At 40.4% G+C, this 14,808-nt stretch overlaps 1 protein-coding gene across 8 annotated transcripts in view; it reads left to right on the top strand.

Moving 5' to 3' along the window:
- Positions 1 to 14,808, top strand: part of DENND1A (DENN domain containing 1A) — a 490,983-nt gene that overhangs the window by 237,855 nt on the left and 238,320 nt on the right. For all 8 annotated transcript variants that reach the window (XM_036022196.1, XM_028530073.2, XM_036022199.1 and 5 more), the window contains 3 exons: positions 286 to 355; positions 5,428 to 5,508; positions 9,403 to 9,456. In XM_036022196.1, the coding sequence (XP_035878089.1) occupies positions 286 to 355; positions 5,428 to 5,508; positions 9,403 to 9,456 (205 nt within the window). The remainder of the gene's footprint in view (positions 1 to 285; positions 356 to 5,427; positions 5,509 to 9,402; positions 9,457 to 14,808) is intronic.

Here is a 14,808-nt window from a genome sequence, read left to right as displayed (position 1 = left end):
GTTCCTGATTGCAGAGTCTGCTTTGAATGTCTTCTCTATGAACCTGGTCTAGCTCTGAGGCATGGGAATAATTTATAATGAACATTCAGTGCTCTGTCTTTTACAGGCAATTTTTTTAAAATCCCAGAAATAATTAGCATTTCACCAGTCTGTGTTTCCAGCACAGACTATGACAGGAAGACTCTGTAGGATGTAGAGAAAAACTGAAACGTACCAGTCTTGAATTCACTTCTGGTTAAAGTTTTTGACCTGCATACTAATATTTTGTGTGTTTCTCTTCCCCAGCTATCTCCCGTGGTTCGAAGTATTTTATAAACTACTTAACATCTTGGCAGATTACACGACAAAAGGACAGGTATTCATCTTCTATTCTTTTTAACGAGTAAACTTTAATTTACCTTTTATGACTATAAAAGTAATATGTGCCCTATATTTCACCAAAATGTTTACCAAAAGTGTAATGCATGCTCATTATAGAAAGTTTTAGAAATTCAGAAAATAGTAGGAAAGAAGAGAAAATCACTCCTACGTGTTCTCTGCCCCCCCAACCCCGTAAGCATTGCTAGCGTCCTGGGATTTTTTTCTTTCTTTAGTTTTTCAATTAAATATATAATAAACAGATCCTCAGCATTCACACAGTTAATAGTCATAATATCTAACAGTCCCAAGCAACCCTGAAAGTTCACAACGTGTATTAAATTGTGATTTTGCTGAGGCACAAACCTGAATTGTTCATGTCATGCTGCAAAGCTGGGATTTGTGAGTAGAACATTTAACTTGCAAGTGACCTAGCCAGCTGTCCTGAGTTCCCATTGCAACAAGTCTTCGTTGTGCTTTTACAGTATTTTTTTAAGGGTCTGAAAATTAGTTAAAAAGCTCAGCTATACCTCACTGTGCTTTGGAAGAAATGGTGTGCTGCAGTAGCTTCTGTGGATGTCAAGGATCAGCCGGAGCTGCATCTGGACTTTCGTAGCCCACATTTTTACCAGGCACCATAATGCCGAAGCATCTCCCCGTGCTGGGAAAACTGTTGTGAACATTTTTCATGGCTGTATAGCATTATGTCATGAACCTCAATTTACTGAAACATTTCCCTGTTTTTGGGAGTTTCTGTTATTTGGGATTTTTTTTCCCTTCTTGTAAGTACAGCCATTAGTATTTTGGGGCATAAAGCATTCATTTTGGATTGTTTCCTTAAGACTAGAATCTCAGATGGGTCTTTATGAGGTCAGTGGGCATAATCATTTTTAGAATGTTTGTTTAACTGCTTTGCGAAAAAATCGTACTGTTTTCTTAAAAGACAGTCTTTACTAGCCATGTACAAGAGTGACTGGGTCACCAGACTCTTGCCAGTATTGTTTGTTGAATCCATTGTTTATTTGACACATAACCAAGTCTTATTGTTTTACTTGTATTTCTTTGATTTTTTTAGTGAATTGAATATTTTTCCGTATGTCTTATGACTTATATTTTCCATTTTGTAAATGCCCTAAGTTTTTTAATGAAAGTGATACATTATTATTAAATGTTAGAGAAATTTTTCTCATATTTTCAATAGAACATTAGCTCTGAGAAACGTCCCATAAAAAATGTCCCACAGTTCAGTATAGTGAGGTCGGGGAGAGGGGCGGCTGTGGTTCTTTTTGGTCTCCTTTAAGATTCACGTGATAGGGGCCCCGAGGGGTCCTGCAGAGCAGAGCCTGGTTCCTCGGGGCTTCCCCGCTCATTTTGCCCCAAGCCCTTTTTATGCCACGGTAGATACTAACATTTTGGGATGTCAGTGTTTCCTGAATGCACTTTGGTAATTGCTGCTTGGGAGAAGAGGTGAAAATTATGTGTAGAATGGTTAAATCCTTCCTTCAAGTTGGGTTTACTCACCAGCAAAGGCCACAGTAAGAGAAGAGCTGAGTGATAGAAACGGCTCACTGTGCGCACTCTGAAAGGACGCTTAGGTACCAGGAATTCTGTCTTCAAAGAAGTGGTTTACTCTTTGATGAGTGAGGCAGAAGGCCACCGTGGGTCTGTTCCTGGATTTCTGATTCACAGTTCACTTTGGTCAAACTTTCAGGTTCTCATTCAAATTTGAAAGATGTCTTTAGCCCTGGCTGGCGTAGCTCAGTGGATTGAGCACGGGCTGCGAACCAAAGTGTCGCAGGTTTGATTCCCAGTCAGGGCACATGCCTGGGTTGCAGGCCATGACCCCCAGCAACCACACATTGATATTTCTCTCTCTCTCTCTCTCTCTCTCTCTCTCTCTCTCTTTCTCCCTCCCTTCCCTCTCGAAAAATAAATAAAATCTTTTTTTTTTTAAAAAAAAAAAAAAGAAAGATGTCTTTAGTAAATAGAGTTGTATGACATGTAGGCTCTTAACAGTCTTAGAATTGGAGATTGACTCACATTTTTCCTTCCATGTTGATGCTCAAGTCAGTCAAAAACAAGCAAAAAAACCTCAGCGGGCATTAACAACCAGGTCTTGCGATACAGGAATGGTTGGGTAGGCACAACCTGTGCACGGGGGGATGGGATTGGTACCCAGGGAAGCCGGTACACCAGTCTTCTGGGCGTAGCCCCAGTGCGGACCCGGCCTGAGGTCAGTGTCGCGTTTTAGTGGAGTCTCTTTCTCCTGTACCCAGCACTGTTTTTATTAAATTTCTTCCTGTTAAAGGAATTATGATATAGATGATAGGGAATCTACGTACAACTAGCTAAATTGTTTGCAAGGTATGGGTCATCATATTCAAACAGGACGAAAGAGCTTTTATTAAAAACACAGAATCTTCTCCCCAAATCCAAAAGTCTTTGCAAAAGATTGGGAATGGCGGGCTTCGGATGGGTGGGCGTATGTGTGTGTGACCGTGACGGCTCGCATGGAATGTCAGAGCCTAAGCTACGTGATGAGGGTGTCTGTCTAGGTCATTGACCCCGCGTGGTTATCAGACCCTGAGTGCGGCAACAAGAATGTCCCCTTGGAAGGGATGGCGGGGCGAGGAGGACATCGGAGCCAGAGAACAGCCTGGCGGAGTGTGCTGGAGCCTGAGGGGCGAGTGGTGTTTATGTGGGACAGTGGCTGGCACTGGATGCTGGAGCTCAGTGAGATCTAGAGGGATCCACATGGGGAAGGGGCAGCAGCCGTGGCTCGGCACTGGGCTGTTGGAGCCTGGGATGGATACCGCATGTGTTTTGGAGGTGGGTAGACAGTGGTGGCCTAGCACTGGATGTGTTTTTGAACAGGGCAAGGAGAGCATCTAGGTGGGTAGGGAGGTAAGGGCATTGAAAAAGATTGGTTCCATACAAATAAGTGAGTATACTAGGAAAAATATGCGGAAGATTTTTTTCACTTTTGTAGAGTATAGTTACAAGTATGTACAGGGAGGAAACTAGAATGATTCCTATGGTGAATTGGAATTAGAGCCATTGGTATGAATCCATGGCTTTCAATATACAAGACCGATGTGGAGATAAATGGAGATGTGTGTATTGTGGGTCGTGCTTGCTGTGTAAGATATTCCCTGGCTCTATCCACTGAAAGAGTCTGCAGTCAGCAATACCCAAGTAGCAAGGAACACCCGTAGGTATCTTGGTTTCTACGTAACATTTTCCACCAAAAGAAGCCAGGACTCCCTGAAGAAATGTCTAATTCCAGGGGCGGGGCGGGGAAAGGGTAAGGCGAGCCTGGAATATCTGTTAGTGCCAAAAGCAAGGAAGTGCTCGAAACATGACGGGGACATGTCAGAAAGACCCAGACGTGGTGAGCTCGGGGCAAGGGATTCCTACTGCTCACGTCTGGGAAAATGGGAGCATCCAAACAAGTAAGACAGCAAAAGTTACAACCCATTGAAGAAAATGGGAAACCATGTGTCTATACCAATATAAATAAGTAAACAGATAAATGACAGGTTGTATGAGGACTGGGATATTTATATACAGTATTGCTAGACAAAATGCTTAAACACAAAAGGAAACTGAGTAACCTTACAGGAGAGACATCAGGTAAATTAATCAAATGATCAAAGTGAACATCATCAGTAATTGGGTGAATTGAAATCTGAATCAATAGAAAGCAAACAGTTGAGGGTTACTTTCTGAAATGATTGGTCTCATTGTCAAGTTCATACAAATCTAGAAAATATAGGAACTGATCTGGGCTGACTTTAGTCTTTAACTAGAGAGTCATAACTAAAGTCAGTTTGTGATTCTGAACTGGGTTATTTTGCTGTGATTGGCCCAGCTGACAGAACTTGGTGGGCTCTGAGGATTAGGTGGTAATGTCGTGTCAGTGTTAATTTCCTGATTTTGATGATTAGTTACGGTTATGTAGGGGAATGTCCTTTGTATTTCCGGATGATGGTGCAGAATGTTAGCTACTCACTCTCAATAGTTCAGAAAATGTTAAAGGTATTTGTGCTGTCCTACAATTATTCTTTAAATTTGAAATTGTTTCAGGGCAAAATTAAACATGTTGGTACATGCACATATAAATTTCTGTCCTCTGTGAGAAACTTGAGCATTTTATCAGTTCAGATTGAAACAGGCTTTTAATCAGAGCTCATCCTCTCTTTTCCTTTCCTTTAAATTCACTACCAAAAGCAGCTGTTGAGCAGTGGAGAGGGTTCTGCTCTTGGCTGAGGAACTTACTGGCTGATTTGAGCCAAGTTGCTTTCACCCTTCAGAGCCTCAGTTTTCTGTCTATAAAGTGGGTTAGTTGTGAGGATTATGTAGACATTTTTTAAAAAGGATACAAATGTGAGCTTATTGCTATTATAGTAACAGAAACAATTCCACATGATGGAAGAACTGGCTTTTGGATAATTCTGTAGGCAGTGTTCTTTTTAGCATTTTAAAGGTGAATCTGTTTTCAGTCGAATGATTTGTTCTGCTTTGTAATTCATTTCACTAATTAAAACGTACAGCCACCGTCCTGTATTGCATGTTGTTGTATGTTATCCATTTTTAACCGTCCATAATTGGAGGCCGCCATGTGTATCCAGTGAGCGCTCAATAAAATTAATTGAGGGCAGTGGTGATGAGGACAAGATCTATAGTGTCATTGTTATTTCTCCCCACCACCCCTGCCCTTTAGGCTAGGATTGTTTGCATTTAAAAGTTGTTGCTATGGAGTTAAGAGGATAGATTTGCTCAGAGCTTATGGTATATGATCCATAAAAGGTGGTCATGGTAGGTGTCTCACTGAGTAGAAAATGTCATACTCGGTGTGGGAAGATCTGTTTGGCTCTTATATTGAGCCCTAAGGAGTGTCTTTTGTCCAACCCTACTTAAATGTCAACCTGTTTCTGTTCTGGGGCCAGCACCTCCCAGCCCCTCAGCCGTGTGAGGGCTCCCAGCTTACTGTGTGCCCAGACCTCCCTGCAGGTCTCTGACTAAGAGCTCAGCCTTGGTTTTGTTACTGAGTCCTTTTATTTCTTTCAGGAGAGCCAGTGGAATGAGCTTCTGGAAACTCTGCACAGACTTCCCATCCCTGACCCAGGAGTGTCTGTTCATCTCAGCGTGGTAAGTGGGGGCAGAATATTAGTGATCACTGGAAAACAACTTCACTGTTAACAGTAAGAAGGAGCTAGAGGAACAGGATCATTTTTTGTCATCTGCACCTTCCCACCCCTACCCCCGAGTACTCTTGAGACCTCTAGGCTGTTCAAGCAGTACCAAGCAGTTGTATTTCTTCCCTTCTCTGGGATTCCATGTGCAATGGGTCTCAAATGTCCCCAGGCTCCTCTCTTCCTAGCTGTCATCCCATCACTACTGCCAGCCCCCACCCCGCCCCGGGCTCCCTGCCTCATACCTTGCCCCTGCCCCCCCCCACATTCCTGTGCATGCCCATTTGCCGAAGCCCATCTTGCTGCCCCCTGAGATGTCAACAGCACCTCTCCCCCATTTATCAGGGTACTCCATGCTCATCTTTCGGAACTCAAGTCAGATTTAATTCTAAGAAATCCTCCCCTGGCACTCTCCAAGGCTAGCTAAAGTTTTCTTCTTTGTCACAAACATCTTGTACACTTAGCAGTTCTTAGTCGCATTACGTTGGAACGATCTGTTTTCCTGTCTTCCCCCACTGGACTGTAGGCCCCTCGAAGACAGGGATGGAGAGTGCCTAGCACAGTTCCTGGCCAGCCCACAGTAGTAACTTCCTTTGAACTCTTTTATATGCTTGTTACACCTTCTGTAATGTGCTAGGGTGGAAAATCCTCTCAACTGCAAACTGAGATTTCAGGCCTAGTTGTAGTTTTACCCATAGTCTGAGCGATACATGTGTTCCACATTTCAGTTACTGGAATCCTCTAATTCCCTGGGTCAAACCTTGTCACCACCTTCACCAGTACTCTCAAAGGGACATCCCTTGGCCGGCTGTTGATTATACAGGGGCCATGTTCCCTATGTTGTGGGTCGGAACGTTTAAAAAGTTGTGCCTTTCAGCTTCATTAGAACCACACACGGTATTCACTGGTTACTATCTTGATACTTTTCCCTCTTAAAGAAAAGGAACATATCTTATAGGGCTTTTTTCTGTGATGACAAAATTGAAAGCATTATTAACTAGCAATAACTAATAATAGATCTACTATTTACTAAGTTCCTAACTTATGCCAAGTATGCCTTGCTCATGTTTGAAACAACCACAAATAGATGTTAGCATTTTCATTTCATAGATGAGGCTTAGAGAGGAACAGGCATTGTACTTGTCCATCTAAGTTATGTAGTTAACTGTGAGAAGGTTGGGGTTTAATACCAGGGCTAAATTCCAAGCTTGTGTTCTTTCCACTGGGCAATAAGTGTTGAAAGAAAGGGAGGAAAGCAGGAAGGAGAAAAGGAATTTGTAGAGGTTTTTGCTCATTTTAATAGAACGTGGGAAGGAAAGGAACCTGGTTACAGAAATTCACATAAGGAAGACTGTCCAGAAGATGAAGAAATGAACTTTAAGCCTGCCCCAGTCATCACCGTCTAGCTAAGCAACCTTGCCTTTGCCTCTGTTCCTTTCCCTAAGCAGCTTGATCTCACCACTTCAGTCTGTAATGACATCCGACAGCTAGCTGTGGAGTAGCCTGGCTGGGTCACCAGCTGCTGGGGAGGAAGGGCCACTCCTTCCCCTGAGTGGCTGCCAGGCCTCAAGGACAAACCATCGCAGGGGCAGGAGAAACTGTTGGGAGGGCGCAGCTGTTTCATGCCAGTGGTTTCTGTGAATGTTTCTGACCTCCTCTGGTCCCTGCATTTCATGGGCGATGGAGCAAGACAGAATCTCAAAGGACAGCTTGGTGACTACTTGGGTCTGGAATTGCACTGGCTCACTAGTTACAATCCATTACATCTGTAAAGGCAGATTTTTTTTTTCTTTCCTGTTCACAAGGAATTCTGTTCTCCGTGTGACATTTCTGATTTTGAAGCACTAATCTCGTCTAGCTTGGACAGCCTGAAATGATAAAATGGCAATCCTGGACTTTTTTTGGCTTGAGTCACAGAGGCTATTTCTGTATGTATGGTACAGGTGACTGAGAAAAATATAAAATGTAAACTAGCGGTTGAGAGCAATAATGATTTTCTATTAAAATACCATGTATGGCATGCTAGGCACTCACATATTAATATTTATTCTTCACAACAGTTCTGAAGTAGATATTATGATTCAAAACTGAGACTCTGAGCTATTAATTGAAGTTGCTTAAAATCACATAGCTCTTAAGTGGCCGGCTCTGTGGTCCCTGTTCTTTCCCTTCACTGTGCCAATGATTAGTTTGTGGACTCCATCCTGTGTGGACATCCATTACTGACCATTTCCTGGGACTCCCTTCTAGCCATTTGGAATAGACGTTGGTGCACTCAATTTAACAGTACGAATCAAAATAGTAAAAGTAAAATACAATTTAACTTTAACTTTGTATTTTACTTTTACTATTTTAATTCATAGTGTTAAGTTGAATTCTTGACTAGTTTTCATGCTACATAATCTCAATTGTAATGTTTCATGGATAATATTTTGCAAAGGCACAGAAATTTTGGAATACTGCATTGCAGAGGGTTTTTAAAAGTTATCTTTTTATAACTTTTTTAAATTTTTTATTTTATTATCTTAATTCAAATGGCTTTGGCTATAATTTGCACATCAAAAGCACAGGTAAAACAGCCTGTTTTAGGGGAAAGAGCATAGCTCTAATTATCCAGGCCTGGTTTCAATACTGGTTCTGTCAACTACAAGCTGTGTGACCCTAACAAGTTACTTCACTTCTCTAAGCCTTAATTACCCATTTGTAATGTGAAGATAATGTCTACCTTAGAATTTGTTATGGAAATTAGAGATGATATTTATAAAGTACTTGGCATAAATCTTTCAGTGTAACAGGTATTAGAGATCTGTTGAATATTATCAGATCTTTAAAAACAGCTCATAGTGTTGTTGTTGTCATTGTCATTATTGCAGTTGTCCCCTGTGTCTTTCAGGAAGGCTGTACAACTCGTTTTTCTAGAGACCAACTATTTTGTAATTATCCAAGAATGGCGGGGCTGGGGGGCTTCCTGAAATGTCACTTGGGGGTCCAGGTTTGAACTCAGGCCATGGCTAAGCCGACCTTCTCTGCACGTGACCTCTCCTGGCCTTTGCACAATCCCATCTTTAATTGACCAGCACCAGGCTCTTTCCATTCCTGCTTGCCATTGTCCTCTGAGTCTTTCTTTAGTAGCACAGAGGAGGTATCACCAGTTCAGCCTGTTGTCATTTAACTCAGGGGCACATACATGGCAGTGCCTCCTTGAAAGTTCTTTGAACAGGTCAGATTTTCAACTCCACTGAGCTGGAGATTGCACTAGAAGTCAGGAGGCCGATTTGCAAAGCATGCACAATGGAGAGAAACTCTCCACTGTTAACCACCTGTAATGGTCTCAACGCAGCTGTCCTTCAGCTGGCACTGTCCTTAACATCACTTGGGCCTTCGGGGCAGATTTTGCCTGCAGCCCATAGAGGGGTGTAATCTCAGATGCTAAAGTGAAATGGTTTGGTCGGTAAAGACCACTGCTGAGTGAAGCTAGTGATACTTGCTCCCGGGAGTCCATTTGCCTCATTGAACAATAAATTATGAAGCCTGAAGCTTTCACGTGTTCACAAATCTACAAACATCGTATGGGAATTTAACCTTTAACTTCTTTGAACTGTTCGCTTGTATCTCCCAAAGTAGTTCATCTCTCACAGAAAAGAACTCTTCCTCCCATGTTGGTAGTTTAATGTATCTGGCTTTCGTCCAGCATTAACCAAAGAAAATATTCTATAGATATTTCCAATGAATGGAGCTCTCTTCCTTCATCTGAGTAAGGAATTATCTTCAGATCATTTACCTGATTTCTGAATAATGTGTTTATTGCATACTTCTGCAAAAATAAGTAGCTTTTACTTTTCTTTTCTAGCATTCCTACTTTACTGTGCCTGATACCAGAGAACTTCCCAGCATACCTGAGAATGTGAGTACTTGGGAGAAAAAAATTTAAATTTGTATTCTCATTTGTTTTTTTAACTTATTTTTAAAAGGAAATAAAGGGATATATTTTTCTCCATTATAAAATAATACATTATAAAGGCAAAAATAAGTAGAGAATATTTGAAAATTATTGAAACTCTAAAGACAAGGAGGGATGAATATTCATATTTCTCAAAGGCAATCATCTAATAACATGTTGATGTCTCATTCTAGTCTTTTTAGAACGTATTTTTTTACATAGTTAAAATCACCTACTAATAAGCATTTTTCATTTTGTGCATAAGAATTATTTTTATTGGCTGCATAGTATTCCATTTGCTGTGTAGTTTTTGCTGTTTCCTCACTATTGTGCATTTAAATGGTTTTTAGCTTTTGCTGTTGTAAATAAAATGTTTTCATATAAAGATTTCTTTATTAGGGTAGATTTACTCAAGTAGAATTATATTTCTACTACATTTATAAGAGAAAAAATAAAGTATTTGTGGGTATAAGGTGAAGATCCCCACTCCCACTTCTTAAAGACAGGAGCTGTGAACTTGAGTCTAATGGGGCAGAGGTTAATGTCTCAACTCTGACAAGTTGGATGACATATCAAGCCTAGCCTTTGGGCATGTTTTCAAAATGTTTTACTCAGATTATAAATAGTACTCTGTAGAATTAAATATGGAATCACCACCACTTAAGAAGTTGATTCCTTTTTTTAATTGTGGCAAAATGTACATAACATAAAATTTACCATTTTATCTATCCTTAAGTGTATATATTTCACTGGTGTAAGCACATTCACACGGTTGTGCAACCGTTGCCAGTGTCCATCTCCTACACCTTTTCATTTTCCCTGCCAAAACTCTGTGCATTCAACAGCCCTTCAAACAGCAGCTCTACACTCTCCACCTCATTCCCAGCCCTGGCAACTACTATTTTCTTCTGTCTCTATGAATTTGACTACTGTAGACACCTTATCTAAGTAGAATCATGCAATATTTGTCCCTTTGTGTCTGGTTATTTTACCTTATATAACGCCTTTGTGGTTTGTCCATGTAGCATGAGTGAGCATTTCCTTCTTTTATAAGGTTTAATAATATTCCATTGTATGTATATAACATCACTGTATTTTACTTATCCATCAACGGACACTTGGTTGTTTCTGCCTTCTGTCTATTGTGAATAACGCCACTCTGAATATTGGTGTACACACATCTGCTTTAGTCCCTCCTTTCAATTCTTTGGGGTATGTACTTGATTACTTTTTTAAAATGCTGGAGTAAGAGGTATATTTCTCCATAACTATTGTGCTATAGAGTCATAGACAGGAAATTCTTTTGTTTATGGAGCAGACAAATTATAAATGTCAAGTAATCAAGTTAATGAAGTTTTGTTATTGTAGATAATGGATCAGAGACCTGGCTACTTGGGGTTCTTGGGGCTGGAGGTTCTTAAATATCAACATAAGGATCTTTTTGGTGGAGAATCTAGTCATTTTTCTCCTGCTGGGGAGTGTACACTTAGTTACCAGTGCTCTGGAGTCTGGTGGCGGGCAGTGGGTCATGGTAAATCGACATTTAGCATGTATAACTTTATTTAGCACCTCCTTCATTTTTTCTTTAATGCTCTATGCCCCGTTTTCAGCTATACCTGGTGTCCCCCAAGCCTTTCTGGTTTAGTTCCCAAAGAATGTAAATATTTCTTCTTTCAGAGGGGTGCTGGAAGGCCAGTTAGTGGACTAGCTGAGTGAGCCAGGAAAGGAGAATGCTGGCATGAAATTACTCTTATATTTTTTGGCACCCTTCCCATAGGCTTCAGAGGTTCTGGACCTTTTTGGAATTCCTTGGTGTAGGCTGGCCTTGATGCTTGCTGCCCTGTTACCTGGCCCCAGTCTTCGTGTTCAGCCTTTTCTGGGCCACCAAGTCAGTCTCCTTTAATTTTTCAACCTAGTTGGCACTCTTAATATCTTGGGCCAGATAACTTTTTGTAGTGTGGGACTCTCCTTGTACATCGTGGGGTGTTTAGCAGTATCTCTGGGCTTTACCCACTATATGATGAGAGCGCAGCCCCCACCCCCAGCTGTGACAACCAAAATGTCTCCCGACATTGCCAAATGTCCCCTGGTGGCAAATGACCCAAGTTGAGAACCATTTCTTTAGTAACATCTGCTTTCTAGCTTCCAAAAACTTGATATCTTTCTTCCTTTACTGTCCTTTCTGCAGTTTTGGGGGAGTTTATGTCTTTTAAAAGTCTTTTACTATGACTTTCCATTGGGCAGGGGGCGCATGGTATCAGGAGAGAGAAAAGACAAATATCTACCATAATTTAACAAAAATGCCCACAGTGTGTTAGCTCTGCTTCCGCTACTGGTAGACATTTAGATTGTTTCTAATGTTTTCTTGTTGTAAATAATGTTATAGTAAACATTACTGCCTAGTTTGGTTTTTTTAAAATTTTTTTTAAATTTTAAGGGCCAAGAACATTTTGATAACTTGTTAATTTTCAAAACCACAATTACTGAGATTAGAAATAGTCTAGAGAAAAATAAAACTGACTTTTTTCATAGTCCAACTTCTAATTCCTGTCTGTACTGTATGCTACCTCCTCTGCTTCCACCATATAAAAAGTTTGCATCCTCTCAGCTGATTTTGACACTGATGGACCATTTCCCTGTGTATGACCCATTGCCCAGTAAGTCCTCCTTGGCTAACTGGTAAAAGGCTGGCCTTACTTGTTTCTAAGCAGGAATGATAAAACAATCTTCCAGGCTTCTAATGTACATGGCTCCATTTAAATCCCCCCAGCTTCTCCGTGACAGTAGAGGTGAGCCCCATGGTACATGTTGGGACCCAGGCTCACAGACCTGAGGTTACTTGCCCCAGGCCTGCTCCTAAGTGAGATATAGTCCCTAGGTTTATAAGGAACTAAAGCATTTTGTTTTCATTATGCCCACCCGTCCTGTTTCCCCACAGTTGACTTTTGATATTCATGAGGAAAAAGGAAAAGAGATAATTTTTCATAGCTCAAATCTGAAATGAAGCAGGCAAGCTTTTTCTCTAAGGAGAATCTGAACTTTTATAGGACCAATTTATATGATTTTTGACATGGAGTCACTGTTGAGCTCTAGCCATGTTGAAATTTGCATTTTAATCTCTTGGTGATTTTTCAAGGATTAATTTAAAATGGCTAAATTGCTGCATTGCAAATTGAAACAAGCAATAACCGTGGGGTTATTAATATGGTATACTATGCCGTAGTGGAAAGAACATGAGTTTTGGAGACAGCCAGACACTGGGCTCCACCACTCTGGGACTTTGGGCTACTTACTTCTATTCTCTGAGCATTGGAATTCTTATCTAATAAATAAAAATGGGAGGAACAAATGCAGTATTAAATGTGAAGTTCCAAGTTCAATGCCTCATGCAACGGGGATGCTGCTTTTAAGGGTTCCTTTCTTTCCCTTCTTTCCTCAGCTTTCCTACAATGCCTGAGATCCGAGTTGTGGCTGAGAGCCAAGGGGGCATCACTTCTTATAGCTTGTGTTTTCTAGGTTTTTGCTGATATTCTTGGTTGTGAAGACCAGTACTTTTCCTTTGTGGAGTGTATATTTGCCCACAAAAGTCTCTCAGGAGGCACTATTGCCACCAGAATTCTGAAGCTTGGAAATGCTGTAGGGAATGGAGTCTAGGACTCTAGCACCTGTAATATGGGAGGGGTCTGTAACCATTTATTGATTATTTCCTCTAAAGGACTTAATGAACTTTAGTGAATAAGCAAAGAAAAAGGTAAAAGGACTTTGGGATATGAAACCTGATTCTGTCTTTAGATAATCGTATTCTTGTGAAGAGCTCCAGAGAAAGGTTAATGTAAGAAAGGAAAAGGAGCTAATGCCCACTGTGGATCAGACTAGGCACTGTTTGTTGTGTCATGAAACCTTCACAGCAACCTTATGGTGTGGGTGTTATCCCTGAAAAGCTTTGACAGGGATGTGAAGCCCAGAGACATGAAGTAAGTTGCCTCTAGTCTCCCAGCCAGTAAATGCTCAAACCTGGACTCACACTTGGGTCGATCTGATCCCAGCACTGAGTTGCCGCCGGGTCCTGGGCCTCTGGCTCCGTGGCTCCCTATACCCTTCAAAGACTTCACTCATCATAAGTGTACTTAATTATATGAATATTTGTGTAATATCATTTCTCCTTTCTGAGGACAGGGACCAGAATTTTTTAAATCACTGCATCTGTGTAATTAGCAGTGTACCTAGAACATAGTTGATGCTCAATATGTGTGTGTGTGTGTGTGTGTGTGTGTGTGTATGGAATGACTGAATGAGCAAGGCAGCCACCCTCAGGAGAAGGAAAAATAATAGTTTCTTTCACTTGGTTTTTGGGTTATTTTTCCCACAAGACATTAATAAAAAGTAAATATAGAAAATTAATTTTTTCCACTTTCAGATGCCTATTGAAGTTAATTCTCATCATTTCTTCAATTTCTTTTTAAAAATATTTTCTTTTTTGCTGAAAAACTATCACAATGTAATTGCTCATCAGGGTTTTCTCTATCTATCAAGATAACAGTTGTAGGAGTGAATTTTATACAGGCTGTAATTAAATGAGCATAAATCTTTATAAATTTTAAACAGTTGACCTTCATTAAAATAAGTCACAGATCATGAACAGATATGTAGTAATAATTAAATTGTAAACTGGCTATAGAAGGAATTTTTTTAGCAGTCAGGTTTTGAAGTGTACTTTTGATTAATGGGTAAGCATATAGACCTTCATTTGGAATATTAAACAAACCTGTCTTAATTATCTGGCCAGTGTCATACCAAGTGGTTAATGATGCAAGGAAAGCATTTAGAATGGACAGTTATGTATAACATTGCCCAGACTCCACTTTGTCAGAAGATGCACCATGATATAGAAAAGATTTATGAACTCGTCGTGACTTTCAAAAATAAAGTTTAGTGGTATTAGAAGGCCTATTATTAAGTACCGAGATTATAGAGAATTCCATTGTTGCTCTTCAGAGTTATCAGGTAATTGTTTATTCTAATGGTTTTTCCATTCACTCCAAGGGATAAAAGTTGACCTTGGGGTAAACTCTGCTTTCTTTCCTATAATATACTTCTCTGATTTGATTGCTTATGTGAGTTTGTGGGCTTCTTTCTCAGACAGATTATTTTAGAATCCAAATTTATAATTCCCTCTTAAGAATCCCACACCACTAAGGGAGCCTAAATTCTTCTTTTAAAAAAGTCAATTGAGGATTCTAAAGGTTTACATTATGGTAAAATAATCTGAGCAGGAGTTATTTCAGGAAATAAGGCCCATTGTCAAAACCAGGCCTC

This window comes from Phyllostomus discolor, chromosome 3 (assembly GCF_004126475.2).
Source record: "Phyllostomus discolor isolate MPI-MPIP mPhyDis1 chromosome 3, mPhyDis1.pri.v3, whole genome shotgun sequence".
NCBI lineage: Eukaryota > Metazoa > Chordata > Mammalia > Chiroptera > Phyllostomidae > Phyllostomus > Phyllostomus discolor.
Note: the sequence above shows the minus strand (reverse complement) of the source record. Positions and strands in the feature narration are given on the sequence as shown.